The 27,692-nt window shown below is 46.2% G+C and overlaps 2 protein-coding genes across 4 annotated transcripts; one reads left to right on the top strand and one right to left on the bottom strand.

The window, feature by feature from the left end:
- The first annotated feature begins 362 nt into the window (after window positions 1–362).
- On the top strand, window positions 363–11,497 carry DHRS7B (dehydrogenase/reductase 7B). 3 transcript variants are annotated; one of them, XM_063314730.1, is made up of 7 exons: window positions 363–445; window positions 5,336–5,505; window positions 6,104–6,219; window positions 7,389–7,599; window positions 8,751–8,843; window positions 9,970–10,122; window positions 10,715–11,497. In XM_063314730.1, the coding sequence occupies exons 1-7, from the start codon at window positions 432–434 to the stop codon at window positions 10,918–10,920; spliced, it is 963 nt and encodes a 320-aa protein (XP_063170800.1). In that variant the 5' UTR covers window positions 363–431; the 3' UTR covers window positions 10,921–11,497. The 3 variants fall into 3 exon arrangements, with proteins under 3 accessions (XP_063170800.1, XP_063170801.1, XP_063170802.1); XM_063314731.1 differs by having other exon boundaries at window positions 404–445; window positions 5,339–5,505; XM_063314732.1 differs by lacking the exon at window positions 363–445 and adding an exon at window positions 3,511–3,582.
- A 1,987-nt stretch (window positions 11,498–13,484) lies between these two features.
- On the bottom strand, window positions 13,485–23,461 carry TMEM11 (transmembrane protein 11). The gene is made up of 2 exons (XM_063314813.1): window positions 23,219–23,461; window positions 13,485–14,409 (listed from the first exon to the last, which is right to left on the bottom strand). The coding sequence occupies exons 1-2, from the start codon at window positions 23,281–23,283 to the stop codon at window positions 13,893–13,895; spliced, it is 582 nt and encodes a 193-aa protein (XP_063170883.1). The 5' UTR covers window positions 23,284–23,461; the 3' UTR covers window positions 13,485–13,892.
- Between the last annotated feature and the right edge of the window lie 4,231 nt (window positions 23,462–27,692).

Below are 27,692 nucleotides of genomic sequence, written 5' to 3'. Positions count from 1 at the left end.
GTATGAAAGAGGAGAAAACCCTACATGAGAATTATTATGGGTGAATGAAAAAAAATTCCCCCTTGAATCCTGAACTGACCCCGCCCTCTTCAGGATTCAAGAAATCTCTGCCCCAGCTTTTTCACTTATTCTCTCCCCCGCTGACATAAGAGAGTGAATCATATTTTATCTTATTTTTCCTTTCCTTGGAGTAATTGCTGGGGCGGAACTCTAAGCCCAGGGTCCAAGTTTCCGGAGGGAACTGAAATGGAATTGGACTACCCATCGCGTCGATAGCTTCGGGGCATCCCACCTCGCGCCGTCGCTGATTGGCTGATGGCCTGATAGCTCCGCCTGGTGTCTGGTTTGGAACGATGCGTCTTGATTGGACACAGCAGAGAGAGGGGGCGGGGAGAAGGTGTCATTCCACTTCTGGAAATGTAATCACGGTGATGGTGGTTGCCAGGTAGTTTGTATAAAACCGGGAAATTGGGCTTGGATGGGGGTGGTTTTTGCTTTCGGGGTTGCGTCTTCTTGCTAGATACGGGGGAGCCTGGTTACATAAATCCAGAAAGGGGAGGGGGGTTAGAATGGTTTTCCCACTCTTGGATGTTGGGTGTTGGATTGCAGTTCCCATTATCCACAGACAGTACAATGGCTGGGCGTGAAGGGGATTCCCGACCAAAACAGCTAGAAGGTGCTGGTTGCAGATATGGTGGGTGGAAAGGATGGGGTGGAGAGCGACAGGTTGAGGCCGTGGCTGGACCAGGGGGGATGGGAGTTGTAGTCCAATGGATATGGAAGGCGATGGATGGGAGAGATGTTGGTAGAGAGTAATGGGATTTCCCCAGAAGTGGATGGGGAAGGAGGTTAGAGCAGCGTTTCTCAACCTTGGCAGCTTGAAGATGTGTGGACTTCAACTCCCAGAATTCTGGGAGTTGAAGTCCACACATCTTCAAGCTGCCAAGGTTGAGAAACACTGGGTTGGCGGGTGAGACTGGGAGTTCCTCGTGAGGCAGTTGCCATCTCTCAGTCTAACTTACCTCACAGGATCATGGTTGAGGTATTAAAGAAGGGGTAGGGAAGATGCCAGCCTTAGGATTGAAGTGAGGTTATTGAAGTGATGGGTAGCTTCATGCTTGCAACTGGATTCTGTTCTTTTCTTGGAATTAAGGTCCATAGGATTCACCTTCTCGGAGAGTGTGATTGTAGTGTTTTAATCTGAGATGGTGTTGAAAAAGCAAAAGGACAAGCAGGTGGGAGGATTCTCTCAAGTTCTAATAGCTGCTGGGTTTTGGATGCTTAGCAAGTTGATTCTTGTTCTGTAACGATCTGCTGAATCATCTTGAGCAGTTTAATTCAGCTGCATGACTTGAAGCAAGTTGAAAAATATTTCGGCATTTGGATGGACATGTGGAAAATGGGCAAATGCACTTATGCATATATGCCTTATGTGCTTGTGAGAAATCGAAGACAGAGCAATTCCACTACCCCGTTAGAAAAATCTTGGTGTTAGCATTGCATCAGCTGTTGAAAAATAGTTTGCTGTGACTTCTCCAGGCTAAACATGTCTAAATTACTCTGCTCAAGAGAAGACCTAGATTTGGTGTCAACATTGCACTAAACCCAAATGTTTATAGTTTGGTTTTTAAATAATTTGTTGCCTGAACCAAGCATCTGTAGTTTGGAAACCAAGATGTATGGCTTAGTGTGTTGTGTGACCCCAGCCAGTTGTGGTTTATTTAACCTCATTAACAAAATTGTGCCTTAAGATGGGAGGTGAAGCTAGCTCAGAGATCAATGGCTCTCTTCCCAAACTTGAAGAGTTGCCACAGAAAAGAGATTTTAAAGAAATGTGTTCTCTCCTTCCCCAGGGAATAGTCTTAGATCTAGAAGGGGAGGGGAAATGTTAGTCAAGGATTAGGATGAACATCTTCATGGCAAAAGTGCTTAAAGAAGAGGGTTGGTGTTCTTCCCTGCTTGGTTAACCATCAGTGGGGATGTTTCCTTCATCCAGCAGAAGAAGGAGTAGATGGACTGGGGTGTATCTTCCAACTCCATAATTCTGAAATTACAAACTCCGTATGTTGTTTGCAAAAGCTCTTGGTCCTTATTGGCAAAGAACAGGAGGAGGTACTTGAGAAGAGAATCAGTGTTGCAGGACCTGGCAAGAAGAGGATTAAATTTAGCTTGTTGAAAGAAGGACCAGGTATTTTTCCAGAGGAATGTAGGTGAAGCAATTCTGAATCATTAAGTGCTGGGGAGAACAGTCTGGTGCCACTAAAATTAAGGATAGTTAGCAGACAGACAGCTTCCAGTGCAATGAATAAATGAATGAAAAAAGAAAGCTGCTCTTGATGTAGATGGTTTTTTTTTTTTTGGCGCCTTTGAGTCAGTGTTGACTTCTGGCAACTGCCTGGACAAGTTCCTGCAGTTTTCTGGGCAAGATTTTGGAAGTATTTTGCCCTTGCCTCCTTCCTAGGGCTGGGAGAGGGACTGGCCCAAGGTCACCCAGTTGGCTTTGTGCCCAAGGCGGGACTCAAATTCATGGTCCTCTGGTTTCTAGCCTGGTGCCTTCACCACGACACCCAGCTGGCTCTCTGATGTAGAAATACCCTACCAGTTTTCTGTAGTTTGATGTCTTCCAAACAGCTTGGAACCTACAGGGAATTCTGGGGGTAGAAGTTCTCAAATGTGTCTTGAGGTTGCCAGTTGGGGAAAAGTCTTGTATCCTACTTTTATCCCATTTATTATGAATTTGTTGTGGGTCTGAATTTGCAGTTTGAATGATGATGTCTTGCTCAGCTGGTTGCCAGTTTTCCAGGAAGAACTGCCCCTTCAACCTGGCAGGAAAAGTTTCCAAAAGTGGTGGGTTCAAGTCACAAATGACCAAATGGCTGGAAAGAGGAAAGTAAAAATGAGGTCCATCACTCAGGAGTTGAGCATAATTTATGTTCCAAGATCCCAAATTCAATTCCTGACAACCCTACTTAAAACTGGATTTCTGGTAGCTCATGCTAGAAAGGTGTGTGATGACCTGCTGTCAGTCAAAACAGAATGTGCTGGACAAACCAGTTTTCTGGCTTGGTCTACAGCAGCTTCATGTACAGCCTGGAGGTGTGCAAAGAAATGTAGTTTGTTTGGATTTCCATTGCTGCTTATAAACCAGAGTTTACCTTACATTGTCTACTTTGTACCTGTCCACAAATATAGTTTGCTTGGTCTTGTCTTAGCTCATTGTATGAACTCAGCAAATGGTGGTGTGTTGAGCAAACCTGGATTTTGCTGTGTGGGTGAACCTGGCAGTTGACCCTAGCTGATGACTACTTTTTGGTCAACAAAAAGACATGGCCCTACCTTGAACCAGTCCAATATAACGTAGATATTTTTTCTGTCTAACCCAAAATAAAAGACATGCCTATAACATTACAGTGTGTTTCTTGGAGGCTGGCTTTGCTCTCATGTGCCAGTTCTGGACTAAGCATCTCAGCTTGGCAGTCAGCCATTTATCTATTTAAATCTTTCGGCCCTCAGTCGAAGCTTCCGAGACAGCTACCAGCATGGGACACTGTTCTGCAACTGAAGCTTTTATTTTTCAAAAAGGTAGGACCTTATATATCCTTCACACCCTGGGGATGACGACATGACAAGACGTTAGACTATTTTTACACGGAGAAAGGGCCACCTTTAACGCTTTCTCTCCCAGTTTCAATCTATTTAACATTAGGCATTTTTTAACCCAGCGGGCCCTTTAGTCCGTTTTGTAGCATGATGTGAAGTGACGTGGTTTTGTACTTGGTGTTCTATGAATGGCGGCATCACCCATCTGGTGGCCTTTGTGGCTTGTTCCTAGTACGTCATCTCAAAGAGCTTTTGAGGTTGCCACCGGTGCTCTCTGGTTTCTGACAACAGTGTTGACTAAATGCTCTCCCTGTAGAAAGCGAACTCTCTCTAAAGTGGTAAGAGTGGAAATGGTTTACTTGGCACCCAGTTTAGCTGAGGCAAATCTTCTTCCAGAATCAAGCTGTCCAAAGTACAGGAGGGCATGTTCTCTGACTGTGGATCCAGAGGCTTGTCTCAGGTGGGCACCGCGGATCACAAGGTGCTTTGGCGTTTACCCAGGTCCAGCTTGTTTTGTGTGTGTGTCTTTACCTCCTGTCTGGGTTGGAGTTTGCTTGATAATGCGATACCTCATTGCAGAATTGATACCCAGGCTCTTAACCTTTCAGGGTGAGCTCAAGGCAAACTTGTCCACCCAGGGGTTTGGTTCAAAAACTGCTGTGCTGGTGTCATCTGCTGATTTTTTATGTCTTTCTTTTGGCCAAGGTTGAGTTTTCCTGTATTATTATTTTCCAAACATAGTTGTAGGCTGCTTTGTTTAATGACTTGCACGCCACATTAGGAGTGTTTATAAAAAGTAGCTACATGGTTTTATAAACAAACAAGATTAAAATAATGCATGGGTTGTTATTCAGCTGAAATCGCTTACTGTTAGCTTTGAAATCTATGTTTTACATTAATCAGTTTATCATCCTTTTAAGAGCAAAGGCAAGCAGTGCATGCTGGCTGTGGAGCCAAACTCAGGGCAGTGAAGAGAGAATCAGTGTTCACAGACGTTTCTTAGAAGGAGCTTAAGGAGGATGTTTTAATGAGGACTCAGCAAGCTGAGCCACAGAATGTTGGGAATTGGTTGGGAAAGGAAAAATGGGAGTGGGTGTTGGAACGCCAACTTTCTTTGTATTGGCTAGGTTCAAAATAAACCTATGGTTTATTTTAGATGTGGATTCATGAGCAAGCCACAATGGCTGGGCTCCCACATTATAGTAAGTGGTGGCTTACCCTAATGGATTGCTGTTGAGCAAGCCACAGTGGCCTCATTCAAGTACCATACTTAATGCTAAGCTTGAATCCATGGTTTACAAACCACTGTGGCTGCATTCAATCCTGTTAAGCCATCATTTTGCTTAGCCAACGTTTACTGAATAAACCATAATAGTCTGGGTTCATCCTAAGGCCAGCCCAACCACTTCATTGCTTGGTGGAACGTGTGAACTCAACCTGTTTGGATTGGACCACTTCGGAGTAATCTGTTCTGCGCTCCTTTGTATGTGTGGATCCATTTACTTGAGTGTTGAGGAAGCTGTCTGTGATTTAAGGGGCAGAAAGAAAGCCCACCCCAACGCAAAATTGCTTAGAAGAAGTGTTGGGCTGCCCATCCCTACCAAATAGCTTTCATTTCCCTGGCTGACCCATTTTCTCTGCTAGTTCAGCTGCAAGCTGGATCACTTAAAGGGAAAAGGGTTAGCGATCAGTCCACGTCATGTGCCTCTGTGTCTGTTCATTTCTGCCACTCCAGGAGAAGAAGTCAAAAGCTGATGGATTTCACCTCTGGGATCCTCCTCCCGCTGCTTTTGAGCGGCGCAGGGATCTTCAGTCTCTTCCGGTTGCTCAGGTGGATCCAGGCGAGGGCCTACCTCAAGGATGCAGTGGTGGTAATCACAGGCGCGACTTCTGGGCTGGGGAAAGGTAGGGGTTTTCTTCTGAAGTTTGATCTGGCGAAGAGGAACCTGGTGTCTGAAGATCCTGCTTCTCCTTGGCTAGATTTGCACCACAGACGAAACCAGCATGTGCTTTGCTTGTTTCTAACTTAGCATGTTGAGTCAACCCAGCCATTTATGGCTTAATTAACAAACCATGAGAGAGCAAACTATGGCTTTGCACAGTATGGGAACCTCATCCTTTTTTTTTAAAACACCATTCCAAGAGGACTGATTTTTTTCCTCTCTGAGACAGATGCTAAAATGATGTCATTGTTTCCCAGGGATGTTTACTTTCTGACACACCTATTTAAGCATGGCAACGTATCCTTTTGCCTCCATAAATAGCCTTTTTGTCAAGAAAGAAGTGCTATTGCTCTAGTTTGCATGACTGAACAACTGAACTAATGAAAAAAAGTGGTTGGGGGCTGATAACCGGCTCCCATTGGGTCCAGCCATACCGGCCAATAGCGGATTTTGAAAGTGGTAGCCCACCACATCTAGAGGGCATCAGATTGGATAGGCATTCTGGGACTTACAGTCAAACAGGTCTCTCTCACCCTCTTCCTGATTTTTTTCCTGGCAAGAATGTGCCAAAGCTTTCCATGCTGCGGGATCCAAACTGGTGTTGTGTGGTCGAAATGGAGAGAGACTTCAAGATGTTCTTCAGGAGCTGTCTACTGCTGCTGACCCCCTCAAAAATGTAAGTACGGGGAGGGAAGGCAAGAAGAAAGCTGGGACATTAATACTGTCCCTTGCATTCTCTGCGCTTCTCTAAGTCCCTGCCATCTCTAGTTTTCAACGAGTTTGAGGAAGCAGAGATGGGCCTTTGGACAGCATCCAGGTATCTAAGGTGGCTTCTTGGCATACTGTCCAAAATGTGATTTATGTATCAAATTAAGCCAGTGATGGCTGTTAAACCCCTTCAGATATAATCAGCAAAAGCTGGCAGCCCCTTAATCAAGAATGGTGGATGGTGACAATGAGAAATAAAATATGCCTAAGTCTGCACAGTGTTGTGATTCCCTGTAAAAATGAAGATGCGGCTAAAGGAACAGGGTAGAGCCTACAGGAAGTGTGGCTCGCGCTTAGCCTTTTAACCTTAAAACAGGCTCTCAAAATGGTCCAGGTTTGCACAGCTCGCTTAGCCTAGTCCACAACTAACCCAGAAGTAGTTTCCAAATTGAGGAACACGGTCCCCACCCACCTCCCCCAGGAAGGACCTGGCGTCCTATGAGCCCTGTACCAAGGGAATATTAGCAGGGTATCAGCGTTCCTTTTCTCTGTGGCCAGGAGGCACCCGTGGGTCTAGCTAGGCTGTTACAGCCTTTGAGAGCGGGTTTCTGTGGCTGCTAGGAATCTTGTCAGAATGAGAAGGTTGGAATCGTTCCTCCTCCTCCAAAGCTGGAGAAGGGTAGGCTGTAGAACTGCCCCTCTCTTGACCAAGTTATTGTGTGTGCACAGCACAGCTGACTGGGTTAGGTTAGTTTAGGGTGGAAAACCAACTCAGGTCATCTCTGGGGTTAAAACTAACCTTTCCTGGCCATCACAGTCTGGATTATGGTGGGTCTACAGCCCATGCCTTACTTTGCCACTGATCCATTTAAGCACACGACGCAAACCTAGCTGTACTGTAATGTCTCTTTGGTGATAGTGTTTGTGCAAATAACAGCAATGGTGCATGCACACCTCTGGGCACGGGGGAAGTGATTCTTTTGAGTTTCTACCCTGGTTCCCGGTGATGCCTTCGGAGAGGGTTATGAAACAGACGGTGCCAGTAGAGATACGGTATGAGGCTGTGCTGCAGACTCTGTAGCTTGAAAGGATTTGGATGCCAAGTTGTGGGTCTGGGCTTTTCCGCCTTTTTAACAGGCCCATAAACATCACACTGTGGTTTTTGACCTCTCGGATATCAAAGCTGTAGTTAGTGCTGCTAAGGAGATTTTGGAGTGCGTGGATCATGTCGACGTCTTGATTAACAACGCTGGGATCAGCTACCGAGGCACCATAGTGGACACAGTGATGGAGGTGGATCGGAAAGTGATGGAGACCAATTACTTTGGTCCAGTTGCTTTGACGAAAGGTAAGGCTTAAGGCTTGATCTCCATCTCACCTTTCCAGGTGAGAAAGAACAAAAAAGCAGGATGACGATGTAGCCAGATCATGGATGAAGTAAATTATGGGAAGAGTCTCTTCATCCTTTTTCAGAGTTTTCTTTCTCTGCCCCAGATTTCAGAGGCACCTACAGGAGGCGGCTGGGGAGCAGAAGCTGACAAAGGGAAATCAACTAACAAATTGTAATTTTTGGAAAAACTGTGGACATAACTTTTGATACCCAAGCAGCATAGGATCACCGATTCTTCTTGCACTTCCGTTGAACAGTTTATAAGTGAAGCAGATATAAGAAAAGCATGCACATTTCACTGAAATGGGTCGAACTTTTACTCCAGATCAACACATTCTGGACCTCGACATTGGATGATCCATTTTGGGCCAGCAGTCTTTGGGGGAATAGAAAATCTGTGTTTGCTTTGTTTTGATGGGTGCTGAAGTGATTAATTGGGCTCTCTTTTCAGAGTCCATTTCCACCCAGACTGCGGCTAAGCAATCTGACTGGCACATCTTGTCCTCAAGAGCAAGACATTTCTCCAAATCTAATGTTGGATTAGAGAGCCAGTTTGGTGTGGCGGTTAAGGCAGTGTTTCTCAACCATGGCAACTTTAAGAGGTGTGGACTCCAACTCCCAGAATTCCCCAGCCAGCGTGGTTGGCTGGGGAACTCTGGGAGTTGGAGTCCACACCTCTTAATGTTGCCAAGGTTGAGAAACACTGGGTCAAGGCATCAGGCTAGAAACCAGGAGACCGTGAGTTCTAGTCCTGCCTTAGGCATGAAGCCAGCTGGGCGACCCTGGGCCAGTCACTTTCTCTCAGCCCTGGGAAGCAGGGAATGGCAAACCATTTCTGAAAACCTGGCCAAGAAAACTGCAGGGACTTGTCTGGGCAGTCTCTGAGAATCGGAAACGATTGAACGGATTAAAAAAACGTGATTAGAGTAAATTGATAGAAGTGTTCAGGGATTAGGGGTGGGCAACTTGAATGGAACTAATAATATTGGAATGTCTAGATAGGTGTTTATTAGACAAGAAAGCAGGTTTGGGAAGAGCCAAGTCCGTGTTATTTATTATGGTCGTATTCGAAGGCCCAGCCTTAATTTTTCTCTCCTCTTGCATGCCAGCACTTTTGCCTTCCATGATCAAGAGGAGGAAAGGCCACATCGTCGCGATCAGCAGCGTGCAAGGCAAATTCAGCATCCCCTTCCGCTCGGCATGTAAGCGCCACTTTCACTTGTGGCCCCCCGTTGTGGTTTTTGTTGCTTTTAGGATTGTTTGAGCCTGGGCCGTCTTCGTGGTGTTATGGTTTCTGTTGTTCTTACTGGCTTTTTGGTTTTCTTTGCCACCCAGCGTCCGTCAGAGTTGGGCAGCTATAACAAATTTGAAATGAGAAGACAGCAGCAGCTTAGGAGGAACGTTCTGCTGGACACTGCAACTTTCCCCTCACTAATATCATTGGAAACAGCAACTTCTAAGAAAAGGCACATTCTACACGACACACGTAGTGTTCAAGGGAAGAGAAACTTCCTATGTTGCTTGCCAATTTTTACCTTAAGTAAGAGATAGGTACCTGCAATTCTCCAGATGCTGCTCCCAGGAATGCTAGTTCCAGCTGAACTCTGCATTCTAAAATGCAGTCCCATTTTTTTCCCCATGCTATTGAGGAGAAAAAAACACCCACACACTGCCTCACTGTTTACATTTATTTATGTTGGGTTGGACCAAGATGCCGTCTGCTTGACGACTGTGCAGGAGTGCCAGCCTGGTGCTTCTGGAATACTTGAAAATCCCCTTCAGACTTACTACACCTTTTCTTCCTCCTAGTAGTAAAAGATAAAAAATAAAAAAGTCAAGCACTTTTTCCAAGGAACAAATTTTGTTAAAAGGCTCAAGCTGCAGCTCGATTCGTGAGCTTAGGCCTATTAATAAAATTTGCTCGTTGGAAAAAGTGCTCTCAAATTCCTGATTTTTTGCTAGCAGAAACGAACATAGCTGTCCTCCTACAATTCCTTCTAGTAAGTTACTTTGTTGTTGGAGCTGGTAATAATTCTGATTGTGACGTGCGTCCCCACCCGGGCTCATATAGAGCCCGTCAACCTTTTTTCGCCCGTGGCCCCCTTCTGACCTTGTTTTTCTCCTGTGGCCCCCCTGTCCAGGTCCCATTACTGGATAAGCACATGGGACAGTAACTGGTGTGTTTTCTGGCATCAAGACAGTATTTGCAGAATTCTGGGAGTTGAAGTCCACACATCTTCAAGCTGCCAAGGTCGAGAAACGCTGCTCTAGACACCGGCTGGGAAATTGCAGGTTGGTGATCAAGCCCCCTTTCTTCATCCTTCCCAGACGCAGCCTCTAAGCATGCGACTCAAGCCTTTTTTGACTGTTTACGAGCCGAAGTGGAGCGGTTCAACATCGAAGTGACGGTCGTGAGTCCCGGCTACATTCAGACGAACCTTTCGCTAAATGCCGTCACGTCTGATGGATCCCAGTATGGAGGTGAGGACTGGTGTCGCTGTCCGCGTGCCGTCTGCTGACAAAGGTGGCGTACCATGTTTCGCTTGTTCAGGCCCCCGAGCTCAGCAATTAGGTTATAAAAGCCGCTGGGCTGAACAGACTTAACGCTTTTCGGTATTGAGATGCTGAATGGCTTACGGCAGGGGAGGCTGGTGGGCCCATCTGGACTTTGGCAGATCTGTTATGGGCACTCCTCAAAATAGCTGCCGTAGCGGATGTGACCGGCCATCAAAGCGCATTTGCCAGGCACCCAGACAGGGCATTGAGCTACCCCCGTCTTCATTCTAAGAAAGCATCTGGGGTCTCCCTAGGCCTGAGGCCTTGTTGGAAATAATGCCGATCGTGTTTGAAGCTGGTGCCTTGTTTTGCAGAACAGCTGCTTCCCTTATAATTAAAGTAATAAAAATTAAATTGGACAGGGAACTTGCAGGGGGAGCGGTCTAAAGACCCTTCCTTGCCTTATCCATGAGCCTCGCTTCCCAGCAGGGGCTGTCGTTTGCAATCGCTGGTCTGTTGCAGCTAGGAACTGACTGCTTCTAAAGATGCTTGCTTGCTTGCTTTCCATGCTGCGCAGTGATGGACAAGACCACCAGCGAAGGCAAGGCAGCCACCGATGTGGCTCGCGTGGTTCTCAACGCTGTGGGGGAGAAGAAAAAAGAGGTCGTGGTGGCCGGGTTCCTGCCTTCCCTGGCTGTGTACCTCCGAGCGCTCTGCCCCACGCTCTTCTTCACCTTCACGGCAAGGAGAGCTCGCAAGGAAAAGAAAGCCAAGGCATCGTAGCCCCCCACAGACCGGGCTGTGCCAAATCGTGGACTGCAAGCAGAAGCTGCGTGTTATCGTATCTTCGATCAGTGGAGAACTGCGAGAGCTTTTACCCTTCCTTGCGCCAAGAGTCTCGGGGCAACAATCATGGCCAACTGAAAGTCTTCATGCACCGCAAAGCCTTTTGTATGTACAAGGCAAGCAGTCAATCCTAGGGAGTTCAACTTAGATTCAGTGAATGAAAGCTGCATGCTGACACGTTTCCCATTTAGTTGAGCTTCCAGAGACAATGTGCCATCAACAGCTCGGTATTCCTGAATTCTTTCTGCTATCACCTGTATTTCAAGCTGCCTTTCATGTCTGCTTTGTAAATGAGAGAGGGAAAGAAGCGAGTTGTCCCCAGCAGCTATTAAAATCTCCCAAGCTAAAAAGAATAGCGTGGATGTTGTTCATGAGAGACTTACAGGCATTTAGTATCTGAGATAGAAAAGCTACTTCGTATATCACACAAAACCATAAGGGAGTTTGTTTCAACTAGTACGGCGTGCCAACCTAGCCCAGGGTTCAATAAACAGTTGACTCAGCACCATGTGCAAAACTAGTCTTTATGTCTGTTTTGTTTCACTTAAAACATCTCAAGAGATTTACAGATAGATATAAACACTGCCAACTTCAGACAGTGGCAAAATCTGCATTGTTCTGCCAATGATTAATGACTTCATCGCACCTGATGTTAGTCAGCATACTGGCCAGTATGGCAGTAGTCCTGTCCTGAGTAAGGATGGCGAGCAGGGGGCTCCCATCCAGGCTGTAAAGCACATGCGTAGTACTGAGGAATTAGGTGGCCATTCAAAGAGACACAGATCGGGACCGCCTTAGCCTTTGGGGTTTATATGTCTGGGTTTTTCCCACGCTTCTTCAGTTTGTTAGGATTTCCTGTTATGTAGCAGTAATAAAACACTAGAGACCTACTCCTTGTCTTAGCGTGGTTCCTGGCTGTTAGGACAAGTCCTTTAGGAAAGCTGAAATTACTGGGGGGTGGGGGGGCAGGTGATCTTGCCATTTATTTATACTTTGCCTCTTCTCATCTAACCTTAGCAGTTTTCTAAAGCCAAACCTCAGGCCAGGTTTACCATTGTGAAATGCACATTATTTTAATGTTAAATCCACTCATCACACTGTCTGCTGCTTCCCCTACTCCTCAGCAAGACGATCCAGACCCTTAACACCTCCTTACCCGTTCTGGGGGAAATAAGTTGGTTACTATAAATAACAGAACCTTTCCATGTGTCTGAGTTCAGTGAATATTAGTGATTGTGCCCAAACAGAAGCCAGAATTATTTAATCACTGTTTTTCTCACTTCTCATTTCTAAGAGAATCGCTGCACTAAATACTTGAAAGGTATTCTATTACCTACCTGCTATGCTACAGAAAGAGGCTATAACAACAGGAATCCCCTGGGCTTCCTCAACAGGTGCTATATCCAAAAAGCCACAGGATTTCAGCATTTGACCAGATGGCCCTATTGAAGGGAAGCAGGAGCTTGGCTCTTAGTTCTAGATTCCCCAAGCTAAAAATAGCATCAACCTCTGGCTTTGCCCTTGTGGGAAGCCATTTCAAGGCCCTCTTTACTATAATATAGTCAGATGGCAGGTCTACCTGCCAAACAAGAACCGCCCAGAGTCCCTCTTTTGGGGGAGATGGGTGGCAGCAAAATTTGAATAAATAAATAATAAAATATACCTGTAAACAAATCATGCTTGCGCTGAACAGATGATCTCACCTTTCTGGATGGCAAGTAAGAGTATTGGAATTTTTTTTCAGTGTTTGTTTTCCCTGTTCAGTTAATTGCTTGAAATTTTCAAACTGCTCTTGGCTGTGAATTACACCCCCCCCCCCAGATGAAATGGACAAAAAGAGGAATCTGGGTCCTCTTTTCTCATATACGATACTGAAACGTACCAGGCATGAGGGTTTTGTTTTGTTTTTAAGAAAATGATTAAAGCTATTTCACGCCCACACAGTTATGAGAAGGGAAGGGGCAAGTTATTCTCAGCCAACTCAGCATCTAACAATCTCCCCTAAGTAGCACCATCAGAGTTTTCAAGTTCCCTTTGATTTAGTTAATGGATGCTTACCAGCTTTGTAAGAAAGGTTCTAACTTGGGCCCACAAACAAGAAAAAACACTGAAGTGATTGTTAACTGATATTCCTGTAGTTCAAATACCCATTAAAAATATTGTTGGGAAAAACTATTCACAGATCGCTAAACCAGGTTTTGTTCAAGCTAGGGCTTGGTGAACAAGCAATAGTGGCATGGTTCATACCCAACATTAAGCCATCAACTATTCTTTGCAAACTGCAATGGCTGGTTCCACACAACAGCCAGATACACGTCACAGTTTGGTGCAACGTGTGAATCCAACCAATTGGCTATTGATAAAGGCAGGAAACCCTTTGCTGCAGATTCTCTTGATCTACCCAAGAGGGAGCTTCCACCCAGTCTGTCCCTTGCCACTGTGCCTGCCGTTAAGAAGAGCCTTCCACCAGATTATTTGGGCACCAAAAGAAAGGAGACCACTTGAAATTCTCATCCTTTAATGAATGGTCAGTGATAGCTTTGAGCTGGTTCTGTAGAATACAATTAAACAACATACTTAAGGTTTTTCCCAAGGGGTGGGGGGCAAAATCCACCCGCCCCCTCCCGTGTATCCTTTTCTTTCACTGAGGTTCCATCACTGTCTCCAGCGCTCGTACTGTTCCACTCCACTGCAGATCCCCGTCTGAGGCGTAAAAAATAACAAAGTTCCCTCGATGCACCCGTGATGTGATTGTTTCTTTCAAAAATAACCAAAAAAATAATAATAATTGGGTAAACCAAATGGCTTTCCAGGCACCACTTCAAGAGGAAGAAAGTAGTCGAATGTTCCTGTAGGAGTCTTTAATACACCTTATTTGTCTCGGCGGGTTCCCCCTGTCGCGGCTGCAATCATACCACGTAGAGTTCATACACCTTCTTTACACAGTACACCAGGGCAGCCAGGGCCACTGTGTTGTGCAGTCTCTTCCTGTGCAGGTCGTCCTTCCTCACTAGCACGACCGGGGTGGACGTGGTCAGCGTGTGCAAGGGCAGGCGGGAGAGTTTATGGGTGTTGTACTCCACCTGATACTTGCAGCAGGGGTCGAACTGCCAGGAGATCCCATAGAGGGTGCAGCAGGCGACGCTCAGCACGCCGGCCGGCAGGGAGATGTAGTGGGAATAATCCACGGGGAGGGCCAGAGGGGTGAAGAGGCAGGCCGTGCCCGCCAGCACCGCCGTCTTGTGCAGACAGTTCCCAACTGTGATCCAGCGGGCCGTCTCGTCCCCAATGCGCGTTGGCTCGATCACGATGTACTTGTACTGCGCTTCCAAGGCTTGTTCCAGCTCGTACTCAAACTGGTCCTGAGCGTTCTCCCCGTTGTAGATTTCGTGAACGATGTAACAGTCCGTGGCAGACAAGGAGACCCTGTGGGAAGGAAAGGCAGAGTGACTCAGAGGGGTGTGGGCACAGGCCTCGCCCCTGCTCTCCTCTTCGGTGTAACTTGGGGGCCCTCGGCATTCTCATGCCTTTTCAACCAGCGTATGAGCCAACCTTTCCCACCTTGGCGCTGTAAAAATGTGCCGGCTTCAACTCCCAGACTGCTCCAGCCAGCTCAGGCTGGGAATTCTGGGAGCCAAAGTCCACACATTGCGACTGGAGAGGTCTCAGGCTCGGGTCCCTCTGGGCCCTCCAGGGCAACCCCCAGGGCTCTGAAATGCCAAATGGCCATAATTCAGTCAACTGAGTGGCTTGCGACTCTCATGTTTCGGCACTAAAGGGCAAACAGTGACAAGCGTGGTAGTCTCCAGGGCTTTACTGTGGATATTCTAATGTTTAATTTATGAGCTGTCTGGTCAAATGGGAAGGTCCTGGACGCTACTCTTTGTGGCTGGGAGGAATCAAAATGAATTAAATGGAAACATTAACGAGAGAGAGAGAGTTGGAAGATTGGCCGGTTTGTCTCGTGGAGGGTTGGGAAACCCCACTGCCTCAATGACCATCAGCCCACCGGAAAGTAACTTCAAAACCCTGGGGAGCAAAGTTGCCTACTTGAACTTCTGAAATGGTGGACCATGTGTGTCTCCAAGTGTTTTTAAAGAGGCCTCAAGGCTTTGATGATGCAAGCGTAGCTCCCAGCTCTTCACACTGGCCTTCTGTTGAACCGGTCAGCAGAAGACAAAGCCTCCACCGGATGACCTCAGATCAGACTCTGCTCCCCAAGAACGAGGGAGTCCCAGTATTTTGCTAGCACTGCGCTGGGTATACAAAGTGGGTTTATCGACTTAGCACATTTTAAAGTTGCCAGGTCAGGGGAAAGCTTTTCACAAAAACCTAACCGACACCACGCAGACAGAAAGGGCGCTTTTGTTCAGCCCAGGCCGTCACCGAGCTTTGCAGTAGGTCTGCACCCAACACATTCATTCTCCGGAGCTTCACGTCCCTAACAAAAGCAGGCTTTTGGTTTCATGGTGTATTTGCTTAGTGTCTGTCTCGAACGTTTGCGTACAGGGATGAAGAGTGTGAACTTCAGTGGTTTGACCAAATACCTTCCCTGTGACAATTCCAAGCCTAGCAGAGAAGAATCTATAGAGCAGGGTTTCTCCAGCTTGGCAACTTGAAGATGTGTGGACTTCAACTCCCAGCATTCCCCAGCCAGCCTGGCTGGGGAATTCTGGGAGCTGATGTCCACACATCATAAAATTGCCAAGCTTGAGAAACACTGCCATAGAGGCTATTTATATCTATGGGAAGAGAAACACGAGCAGGGAGGAAGCTAATATATGTACATTACGGGCCTCCAACGACATCTGGGGGGGAACAGAATGCTGTCCTACGTGAATTTTGGCTTGATCCCACCCAGCTGTTACGGCGGCCTTAGGAGCAACTTTAGCGACACTGCATTCATTTGCTGGGGTGTCCCAAAGTTGTCAGAAAATCCTACCCCTCTCAGAAAGCTGAACGGTGGTTGAAATCCTGCATCTGAAATAATCCATTCCTCAATTAGCCCAAGCAAAAGTAGAGCTGGGGAACCAGAATGGTGGCTGTAAGCATTTCACCACCTTCTCACATTTGAATCAATGTGGGAATGGGAATGAAAATCCTGGGGTTCTAAATGTTAAGATCATACCGCTTGCTTAGAACGTATGTACACAGGGAGGGAAGGGATAATTCTTAGAGAGTCTAGAAAATGGATTCAATAGTTAGAAACTGGAATTCCCATCCTAAACTCCGTTGCTGCATATTCATGTTCTCACGAAAGCTGCACATTTAGGATTCCTGTTCACTGTGCACCACCGACATAGGGAATTTGAAAATACTGTACTAAAGATATTTTTCTAACTAAGAGGGGCTTTTTTTTAATTAGTCCTTTCTGCAGTTCTTTCTTCGACTTCATAAAAATACGCCACATCAAGGAGCTGGTAACAAAGCACTGAGCGTTTGCAAATCAGATTTCACTTCCTTGATGAACTGCTCTTAATTTTACCTTTTTATTCCAGCTATAGACGCCAGACAGACACGGCAAAAAAGCTCGTCCCGGTATCAAGCAGGCCTCAAAAACAGCACAGGAAATGTGAGAGCGTACATATGAATTATGTATACTGCATTAACGGTATACGCCGGCATCTCTGGATATTTCCTGGATCAATCTTTAAAACGCTTATAAGGTTAGTTCACTGTTTATAAAAAGAAATGGTCTGTTTGAATAGCAAACCAAGACCGAAATTTCCAGTAGCAGCTCCTGGAAAGAGAATGAACTCTCTCTTTGTGGACACTAGCGGTGTCTCGCAAGACGTGGTACCGGGCCTAACCGAGACAGGACATGAGTTCCGCCACATCACAGAATCCCTGTAGCCCCGCCCAACCGGAGGCTGAGAGTTTCTGCCATCAGTTGAGGGTGGACCACCCAACACAGCCCCAAACTAAGTGGCCCGGCCATCCCACCGAAGGATCCAGGCTCAGAAGTTACTGCACTGAACAAAAAAACTATTGTTTCGGTATCTCCCAGCCAGGGCTCCGTTTCACAAGATTGCCCAGAAAAGCTCAGCGCTGAAACAAGAGTGCAAGAGGAAAAGTTTCCAGGATGTCTATCTCCACCCTACCATTGTTAGTTCGTGAATATCTAACCTCTGCAGAGATCCATACTCAAGTGGAACAAGGAAAGAGTTAGCCCAGCTTGAAATCTAACGCAGACCAAATGTGGGATACGGCTGCGAACTTTCTGCTACGACTCAGAATTTGACACCTGGAGCCAAAGGCAATGTTGCAATTCATTTTGTCAACTGAAAATAATCCATTCTACCTTTCAAGAGATGTTGCCATCTAGATTACTGGGGTGCCATCAGAGAGAGAAATGGAAGATCAATGTTGGTAGGGAGGAACGTTTAAGTCTAAAATCACACCAATTATTATTTACTATTATTCCAGATAGGGGCTACCACTCAGGATATGACAGAGCTAGGCCATTTAATGTGCTCCTAGCCAAGGCAAACTACAAACCATGATCTTCCTAGAGCCTACTTTTCAATGGGAGTTACTTCTAAGTAAACATGCATGCAACTGCTGAGTTAGTCATGCTGCTATAATCTCTCACAAAAGGCCAGAAACTGCTTAAGAAATAGTATTAGCAGTTTACTGAAGTATTCCCTTGCTTAGTGAAAGGCAAACCGGTTAGGATGGCCTCACAAATGTGGAGACCTGTTGACCTAGATTCTAAGGTTTCCTTGTTGCGGTGGTCTTCCTCTGCTTCCTCTATGTCAGCTGGAACATGCCCCCCTTCCAAAAATACATGCTGTTCTTTAAGCCTGGGATCACTATGCAGAAAGGCATCAAGGAACTTGCATGGAGGAAGAGGAAATGCTTTACGTTTTCTTCTCCATAAAAAAAAATTCTATTCCTATTCTATCCTATCCCATTAGACCGATAAAAGTTTTCAAAATGCAGGAAAGGGACTGAATTTCTTTCAGTCACGCAAACTGTCATTTAAAACAAAAATATCAGCTTCTTCACGCTACAAATAAATGTGCCAACCAACCCGTACAAGCTTTATACATATTGGACAACTACTCTAGCAAAACAAGTTTAACGTAGTGATCTGACTAATCAAGTAATCATCAATTAACAATATTTATTGATTACTTGGCACTTTCCAACTTTCAGAAGGTACTCATTTAAAACAGCCAGAGATGATGTCATGTTAATTATAGCCACCCAAGTTCACAACAGGAAAAAATTAAGCCAATAATTTATGGCTGAAAATGTATGCAGAACTGAGACAGCAACACACATTTAAACTATGAAGTGACTGACTCAGCACTCCAGTTATGAGCCTAACAGATCCCAATTTTATACAGAGCAGGAATACAGAAGGATGACATACAATATAGAGATTACCTGTTCTTAAATCTGTAATGCATCTTCAGATACAAAAGTGGAGCCATTAAACCAAGCGCTACCCAGGTTTCGGAATACAACTTGCATTGACGCGAACAAATGACAGGGATCTAACCCAAATCCCTAAAACGGTAAAGCCAACACTGCTCAGGTAATGTCTCTGCTTATGGCTGGGACTGCACACACATCAAGCTAACCTACAGTCTAGACATAGCTTCCCAAATAAACCACAATGGGCAGGAATCACACATCACACAAATACACATTATGGCTTAACATAACGCATGAACCAGGGCACTACCAAAGAACACTTGCAAATAATTGAATATTGGTTTATGGGCAGCCTAATTATAGATCTACCAAGGTCAATATTAACAACCACACTGATGGTAGAAACAGAAAGTTTAAAATGTTTTATACAAGAGGATCTTTTTCAGCCCCACTTAGAAGTACCTGCCCAATTTCCTATTCCTCTACAAATGCTGTATTTTAATACAAAACTGACCTGGCATCCTATATCAAAGGCATCAGTCAGACAGGTCTGACATGATGAGCCTTATAATACTTTGCCAACTTCTGAAACTCAAGCAGGGCTTTGTCTCTCAACCCTGGCAAAATATGTGGACTTCAATTCCCAGCTGTGGAATTCTGGGAGTTGAAGTCCGCATATCTTAAAATTGCCAAGCTTGAGAAACAATGCAGTAGGGTAGTATTAATTCCCCTAATAGTAGTCCTTTCATACAAATAGCCTTGCCTTCAAAACTAAAGTCCCAATCCAGACGCAACTTCAGAAAAAGGGCCAGGAAAACCAGCTCTGAATAGGAGGAATCAGATACAAATGACTGGATACCCAACCATTGTGGGGAAAGGCATAGGCTTTGCAGATATCAGGTGATCGTGTCCATTTTGCATCTAAACTACATTTCTAGATGCAGGCAGAGATTCGGAGATGTTTCCAGAAAAGCAGGGGGAGAGGAAAAAAGATGTGGGAGAACTCTAAGGAAAGAATCCATTATGATGCAGCCAACTAAGATGTGCGTGGCCAGAAACATGAGATCTGAATTCACCACATGGCTCAGAAGAATTTTCTGGGACAGCTGCATGGAAGCCCTGATGACAAGAATGCCTACCGACTCGCCTACATTTTCCAAAATATGGGTAATAAAAAAAAATATCAGCTAGCAAATATTTTTCCTGGGGTAAACATAATGCTTCACTACAGCTAATTCTACTTTGGAGGGGAAGGGAACATTTCCAACAATTGGGAAAGAACCTTTATAATGCAAATAAAAATTAATAAATGCAAGCCAGGGTGTGTCCTTGTCACTCTGGATGAGATCCCAGAATACAACGGAAACATACTTTAGGGCCAGGCCCTGCTCTAAGGAGCATGTAGAAGACTAATTATAAGATCTACTTTTTGTCTTGGATTAGAGAGACCGAAGAAAAGAAGTATCTGCTTCAACCATCATTTCCTCACTGCAGTTTAACTGTTAACCCATCTTTTGATTTGCAACCCACTGATAACAACATTCACGTGGGACTTCTGGTGAGGATTCATGGTGAATTAGACGTCCCTGAAGGAGCAGGGACAGCATGGCAGCGGAGACTGGTGGCCAGATGGCAAATTCTGGCCAGCAAAGTCTCTCCAGAAAAGGGAGAGATTGTGAGATTGCCCACTTGTGCTCTGGATAGCTGCTCCTCATGAGTAGACTGCAGGAATTGAGGTTTTTGTGGTTGACCTGTGAGTCGAGCGGCTGGAAATAGAGGGATTTCAACCAAGCTCATAGCTATAATGCAGCCTATATGGACATAAGGTTTGCTGAGCCTCATTTCTTAATCGCTTTTGGAAATTGCTTCTTAACTGCTTTTCAGCTATTAGGAACCTTTGGATTGACAAGTTTTATAGCACTGGGTGAGTTTCCTTCAAACCTTAGTGAAGGAAGTTTTAAATACAAGTTTAAGGACTTTTTTTTTTTTTTGGAATAAACAGCAAAAGGGTGATTAGAAAGTTGATATTGGAAAGTTACAAATGGACTAATCCAGATGGATTTGAAATAAGATTTTGAAATTAATTGTAAGAACCCTTCCCATGGGAAAATGCGGTTGTTTTGAATTCTTAAAAAAAAAACATGATAGGATGGGACTTTGAAGGCTGGATACTAGAGAGAAGAAGGAATTAAGGATTACAATTAAAGGAAAAGAATACTTAAATTTGACTTACTAATACAGAATGGAGCAAAATACTGTAACATTGGAGATACTGAAGGATATTTGTGAACAATGGACACAGAGGTTAATTTTAAAAGTGTCTGCCATTACAGATAGACAGGGCTTAAAAGATGTCATGGAAGAGGAACAAGTTTTACCAGACACGACTGAGACTAATTTTGAAAATGGATTTAAAAATGACAGGCTACAAGAACGATATGGAAAAAGATGCTACACTGGATATACAAAAGAAACTGGCTGATATCTTAATAATTAAAAGGGATACTAGACAAGTAACAAACCAAATGAGTGACCTGACTTTCCTATATTGGATTTACAAGAGGCTTGTTAAAGTTGGATTTTGTGAGAAGGGACGAAGAAAAAATGAAAAGAAATCAAGTTCTAGGACATTATTTGAAGGGATCCAAGTAAAACAAAGGAATATAAAATTGATTTGATCAAGGTAGATATGGTATCTCCGGTAATCCTTAATGGACTTTTGCTAACCAGGACTGAACAATAAGGCTTTAAAGATTTCTTTACAGATGACATATGGGAAGAAGAGATCATTTGTTGTGTTTTAAGAAAAGGTGATAAGTTACTAAAATTGCTTATACCTGTTGTGATGAAGAGGGAGGTAATTTCTTTATAATTTTCTTTTTTTTTTTTACTATATTCTTATTTTTTCTTTCTTTTCTATTTTCCCTTTTCTGCACATTCTATTTTTTCATTTTCTAGTTTGTATTAGCTTTTATCTTTTCAATTGTAATAATAAAATTATTATTAAAAAAAGATAACATTCATGTATAGTTTATTTGGTCTGTGGAGGGACAACCCACATTCAGGAACATGCCTCAGCTTCTCAACTGAAGAACTTGTAGCAAAGACCTCTAGAGTAGGTCCAGGTTCTAGTATCTTCTAGTATCCTTACCTAAACATATACAACAAATAACGTATTTACTGAAAAATTAAGCTCTTTTAAAAAAGTCTTTCATTCCTTTGCAGATCCAACTATTTTAACATCAAAATGAAAAAAAAAAATCATGGGAAATAATGCAACAAGCAACACCATGAAGTCAGAAAAGCTTGTTGGAAACTTTGAAACTGGACAGAATAAAAATTAAGTTGCAATTTTCAGATTTTGTTACATGATAGCTGTGTTGTAACTATTTTTCTTTCAGAAGATAACCTGAGAGGAAGAAAATAAATGTTTATTTCCCACCTTTCATTCGGGAAGTCAAGTACTTTCTCCTGCCTTCCTCCAACCAATATTAAGACCCTTTACTTACCACGCCAAGAAAATACCCATCAGCCCATTTTTCTATCTTGCTAGGAGAGCCAATGGCAAAATGGTAAATTTCCAAAGCCGCCGCCCCCCCACCAATTAGTTCCATGCCAGCTCCCAATATAATTTTCCAAATCCAGGACCAACACATCACCCACCTAAAAAAACTACAAATTGCTCAACCAGCACTAACAGCTGTGCCCCAAGACTTCAGTGTCAGGGTTCAGAATTGACAACACAAAATAAAAAATTAAAGAGCACCCAGAAACCACGCTTAGCCGCAGCTCAGGAACCCCTGCCCCCCCCCCACTTCCTACATGTTGGAAGGGCGAGGGCTTCCTGAGTGAACAGCGGATCTGGATCTCCCCTTCTCAGGGTCTCCTGCATGTCCACCCCAGCACACAGTTAAGTATGTTCACCGGTGAGTTATATATAAAAAAGGAGGGATAAAAATCTAATACGGTAATAATATTATTATTAATATTGGTAATAATAATTCCCTTTTGGCAACCAAGCCCACCCTTTCCAGAAAGCCCGGGCCTTTGCAAAGCAGCTGGACCCTCTCCTCTCTCACCCAGCCCTTCCCCAGGACGGATGCAACTTCAGACCCCGCAGCAGACAAATATTTTGCCCATTCCCCTTGCTGCTCCCAGCTCCCCCTTTCCTACATCCACAGCCACCCCGGGCCACAGCCCTCCCACCCCCCACGGATCCCCTGCCTGCAGCTGCATTCCCACAACAGACTTCCTTTCTCCCCGGGGGGGCTCCCCTAACCCCCTTGCCCAGCTTCTCTCAGCCCTCCCAGGTAGTCCCGGCCGGGAGCCCTAACCCTGCCCTTCTTGCTAGGTTACAGTAACAGAAGCTCGCCCGTCTGAAAGCCCCTCTCCCCTCCCTCACTTTCACTCCCCCCAAAACCAGGGAGGGTCCCTTCCGAGCCGCTTCCTCCAGCCCCGGTCCTGCTGCGGGCTTCCCTCCTCTGGGCTGCGGCTGCTCCTCCCGCCTCCCAAGGTCATTCTCCGGCCCATGACAGGTTCACACGACCCGCCACAACCCTGACTCTCGGGCGGGAGGGACGTTTCACGGGACTGCGAGGGGGGGGAGGAATGATGGGGCACCCCGGCCGCGCTGGGGACGATGGGCGTTGTAGTCCATCGATGCTGGGCCAGGCTCCGCTTGCCCCCGCCCCCGCCCCTTGGCCAAGCAGCGACCCACTGCTGGCCGGCCGCCCTCCCTCCCAAGCGGGGAGGCGTGCAGGCCCCGGCGCCGCTCCCCTGCCGCAGGGCCGAGGCCCGGCTCGAAGGGCCGAGGCGAGGCGGCCGGCTTCCCCGCTCGAGCCCCGAGATTCACCTCTCCCTCGCGGCGCCGCCGCTGGAGCTGCTGGGCCCCGCGCGCCTCCTTCCCCAGGCCGCCATCTTGGAAAAAGGCTTCGCAAATGTCTCCGCCGAAAAGGGGGGGATGGCGGGGCTCAGCCGAGGGCGGGAGGGGGGCCGGCGGAGGCGCTTCCCGAGGGCTGCCGGGAAACGGAGTCCGGGAGGAAGGCGGAGGGGCCGCGCGGGGAAAGGCTGCTTCCCCGCGCGCAAACCACAAGCCCCAGCCTGCTCGGCGGCGGCTCCGCCGGAGGCGGCGGGAAAGGGGAGGGGGAAGAGCGCGAACGGCGCCGCCTGGGAAATGGAGTTTCGCTGCCGGGGAAGGAGGGGGAAGAGGGGAAGGAAAGAACTACCTTTCCCAGGAAAGGACGGGCGGGGCATGGTCCACGTGGGAGGTTCCCAGAGACCACGAGGAGCGGGGAGAAAGGGTTTACCCACACACCGGAGGGGGACGGGCGCCTCGCAGAAGCCCTAGTTCCGCCCACTCTGCGAGGCTCAGCCAATGAGTGCCCGGCGGCTTGCATCTCAGGCTTCGGGTTCAGAATACGTGTTTGCCCGGAGATATTTTTTGGCGGGGAGGCCGCGCAGGGGTGCAAATAAAGCAATTGTTTGCCGTTCAATAGTCCACATGCCTTCGCTGCATAGCAAGCGGCACCTACCATAGCAACGTTCCTAGTGAAGTTTTTTTTGGGGGGGGGATCATACTGGGTGAGCATCACACCAACATCCCGCTAAACCTGGTTTGTTGAAAAAGGCCCAGCACCAAAGTTCGCACCAAGCGCTAAGCCAGAAACAGAGCATCGTGCTTTGCATGCTCAGTGTTGTTCAAACTCTTTTAAGTGTGGACTTCAACTCCCAGAATCCCCCAGCCAGCATCGCTGGCTGGGGAATTCTGGGAGTTGAAGTCCACACTTCTTAAGCTTACCAAGTTTGAACACCCCCACTAACTGAACACAGCCCTTATGGTTTGCAAACTGTTCTAGGGCACAGCATTTTCTGCAAACCCAACCTTGTGGCCTATTTAATAACGGTGACTCAACACATCATGGCTTAGCACTGCTAATCCATGTAAGAACCAGCCTTTCCCACTGCCTCAGCTTGAGAAGATACAGCTGGGCTATGCGTCCAGCAATCCTCTCATAGAATAAGGGGCTTGACACGTTTGATCTTCCCAGAAACTGTAGGCCATGCCCGTTTCCTAGCAGCCGTGCTTGCCCCAGGAAATCAAACCACAATCATCTGTTCTGACCTGAACTGCAGCGTGGGTTTGCTTTCTGGGTGACCCATCGAAATAAGAGTCCAGCAGCATGGGGACTTCTGCCTCGTTTGCTTCATGCCTTTCCCTGGAAGAGCGGCCATGGAAGAGCGGCCCTGGTACCTCGACTGATCTGGCTTCCCGACGGATAATTCAGGTTTAGGAAGAGTGCGTCCTTCATTTGTCATCTTCGGGTTCTGTGTATGAAACTGTCTGTGGGAATGACTGCGGGAGACAGGAGGGAAAGCCGCAGACTGGACAACTGGCATGTAAAAGATATCTTAGTCCAAGGAAGGAGAGAGGGCGTGGGAAGTGTTTCAGAAGGGACCCTTCCTAGTCTTCCAGAGAGTAAAAGGAAAGGAGGGGAGAAATACTTGCAAAATTTGGTTCAAGTAAACTTATAATATAGAGCTGGTGCTCCTGGTTGTACTCCTCGTCTGGACTATCTCACAGGGCTGACAGCACGGGAAGACTGGAGAGGGAGTGCGGAGTTTGAGGTGCCGCTGGCATCTTCAGTGGTTATATCCCTGCCGTTCAACAGCCACGGAATTCCCAGCCACGAAGATTCCACCCTTCGTTTCCCTTGATGCTCCAGGAAGATTTCTGCATGGCCACCCAAGGGTGAGCCTCACCTCACTTCAAATAATGGTCTACTATCAGAGCAGCCGAGTAGGAATGAGCTGTTCCAGCTGTTCTTATTTGGAGGGATCAGGGATTAAATCTCAAGATCTTCCATGCATAAGGAGACTGTCCCATCCTTCAGCTATGACCTCCCCTAGTTGGGCATTGTCCTGATCCAGGTCTATGTCAATTCTAAGCTACCAGCGCGGTGTTTCTCAACCTTGGCAATTTTACGATGTGTGGACTTCAACTCCCAGAATTCCCCAGAATTCTGCGAGTTGAAGTCCATACATTGTAAAGCTGCCAAGGTTGAGAAACACTGTACTAGAGTTACCTTTCTAATCAGAGCCATGGCAGCTGCAAAATGTCAAGAAATAAATGAGATTTTCACTTGAAAAACAGCAGAACTTCCTTCCCTTAAACTGTTGAGTTCTCAGGAATGTGGAAAGACTGCCTCTCCATATTTAGGCAAAACCTATTTTCCAGCTAGAAGCTCCTGCAGGCCATTTCATACAGTCCCTGGGTGTTTGCCATGACATTTGTGCCCAGGACGGAGAAGTCAAACCAATCCTGGTCTTTCGACAAGCAGTAGCTGTAAAAGATGGCAGAATTCCAATCCTCCAGTCTTCCACAACCACCCACCACCAAGGCTGTAAATCTTTCTTCCTGTATTACCAACTCCAGTACAGGTAGTCCTCACTTAATGACCATTTGTTTTGTGATGGTTCAGACTTACGACGGCACTGAAAAAACCAACTTTCCACTGGTCCTCACACTTATGATCATTACAGCATCCCTGCAGTCATGTGATCGAAATTCAGGCACTCAGCAACCAGCTCACATTTACAACCATTGCAGCATCCTGCAGTCACGATTGCCATTTTCGACCTTTCCAGACGGCTTCTGGCAAGCAAAATCAATGGGGGATGTGATTCGCTTAACAACCATGTGGTTTGCTTAATGACTGCCGCACAAACTGTTGTAAAATGGAGTCACTTAACCGCATCGCTTAGCAACCAAAATTCTGGTCTCCACTGTGGTCGTTAAGCGAGGACTACCTGTACAAACATCTGCCTCGGCCACGAGATTGCAGAAAGGTGCTTGGGAATAAAGTTGTTTGGGCAAAAGGCCTTGCAAATCTCACATTGTGTTTCTGTTTTAACATTTTGATGGCCTGCACCCCTTGGGCCAGTGGGGAATCACAGGAAGTAAGGTCCAGCAGAGAAGGTCCTTTTCATCATCAGACCAGAGCAGAGGATGATACCGGAAGCAGAACATTCCTTTGGTCAGAAGGAAAAACTAACAATTCGCTCTCCCCGGACTCTTTTGGTCGTTACCCAGCAGTTCTTCCACTTTAAAACCTGGCAGCCAGGCTTACATGTTTCCTCTTCGTTGCTTCCTTTTCTATCAAGACTTTCAGATGATCAGCCTGCAGACAGGAACATCCCCCCTCCCACTTTCACGGATTAGATACAAGCCAATCTGGGATCCTTTTCCAGCTGAGGAATGCAATCTAAAAGCTGAGAGAGAGAAATTGCTGGAAGTTCCCATTTACCATGGACAAAAGCCCACAAGTCCTTCAAGATGTAGAGCAGGGTTCCTCAACCTTGGCAACTCTAAGCTGTGCGGACTTCAACTCCCAGCTTTGCTGGCTGGGGAATTCTGGGAGTTCGAGTCCACACAGCTTAGAGTTGCCAAGGTTGAGGAACCCTGATATAATGTATGTAGCTCGGGGTTGAATGGTTGGGTCTCAGCTTGTTTCTGCAGACGTTCCATGACCAGGCTTGGTAACATCATCAGGGTGAGAGAGAGTGGGGGCTTGCTGGCTGTTTATATATGGTAGCTTGCCTTGCCAGTCTTGGTTGGGGAGGGTGGCTTCCTATCTGACACCCTCAGGGCAAGCTACCACATACAAACAGCCAGCAAGCCTCCACTCCCCCTCGCCCTGATGATGTTACCAAGCCTGGTCATGGAACGTCTGCCAGAAAACAACCAAGCTCAGAGAACATGATGAACAAAACAGCTTTCATTCCTGCTTGATGGATTTAAATCTCATCTCTGAGATGTGACCCTTCAGTCTTCGGCATGAGGAAGTGAATCAAGGCACATTTCCATCGTCTTACAAGTTCCAAATCCACCAAACCAGTGATCTTCAATGGGCAAACAGTTTAACCACACTTTAAAAAATTGTCTTCCATGCAACTGGGTCAGGTTTTATTAATAACACAACCCGGGAAATATTAAAAACACACATGTCCACATTCCGGAAAGGTCACTGTAAGAAGTCCTGAGTTAGAAAGGCACGTAGATTAAGGGTGAAAATAATTCCACTTCGGTGGAAAACACAGAGCCCACCCCCCTCCAAATCTTCTAAGCTGATGGTTCTTGACGTTGTAGATGGTTCTTGAAGTTGTGCCCAACCCACGGTCCTTGAAGCTCTGTTTGCCCATCTAATGGACTTTTCATCTTCAACGTAAGAATAAAGAGGTGCTTTAGCCATGCTCTGTTCTTCCTGCAGCAGATCAGAGATATTTTTTCCCCTCAAAGATCTGCTAAAGTCACATTCCCCAACTTTGGC

The sequence above is a fragment of the Candoia aspera genome, chromosome 14 (genome assembly GCF_035149785.1).
Source record: "Candoia aspera isolate rCanAsp1 chromosome 14, rCanAsp1.hap2, whole genome shotgun sequence".
NCBI classification, from domain to species: Eukaryota; Metazoa; Chordata; class Lepidosauria; order Squamata; family Boidae; genus Candoia; species Candoia aspera.
This window is presented reverse-complemented; position numbering and strand designations above follow the sequence as displayed.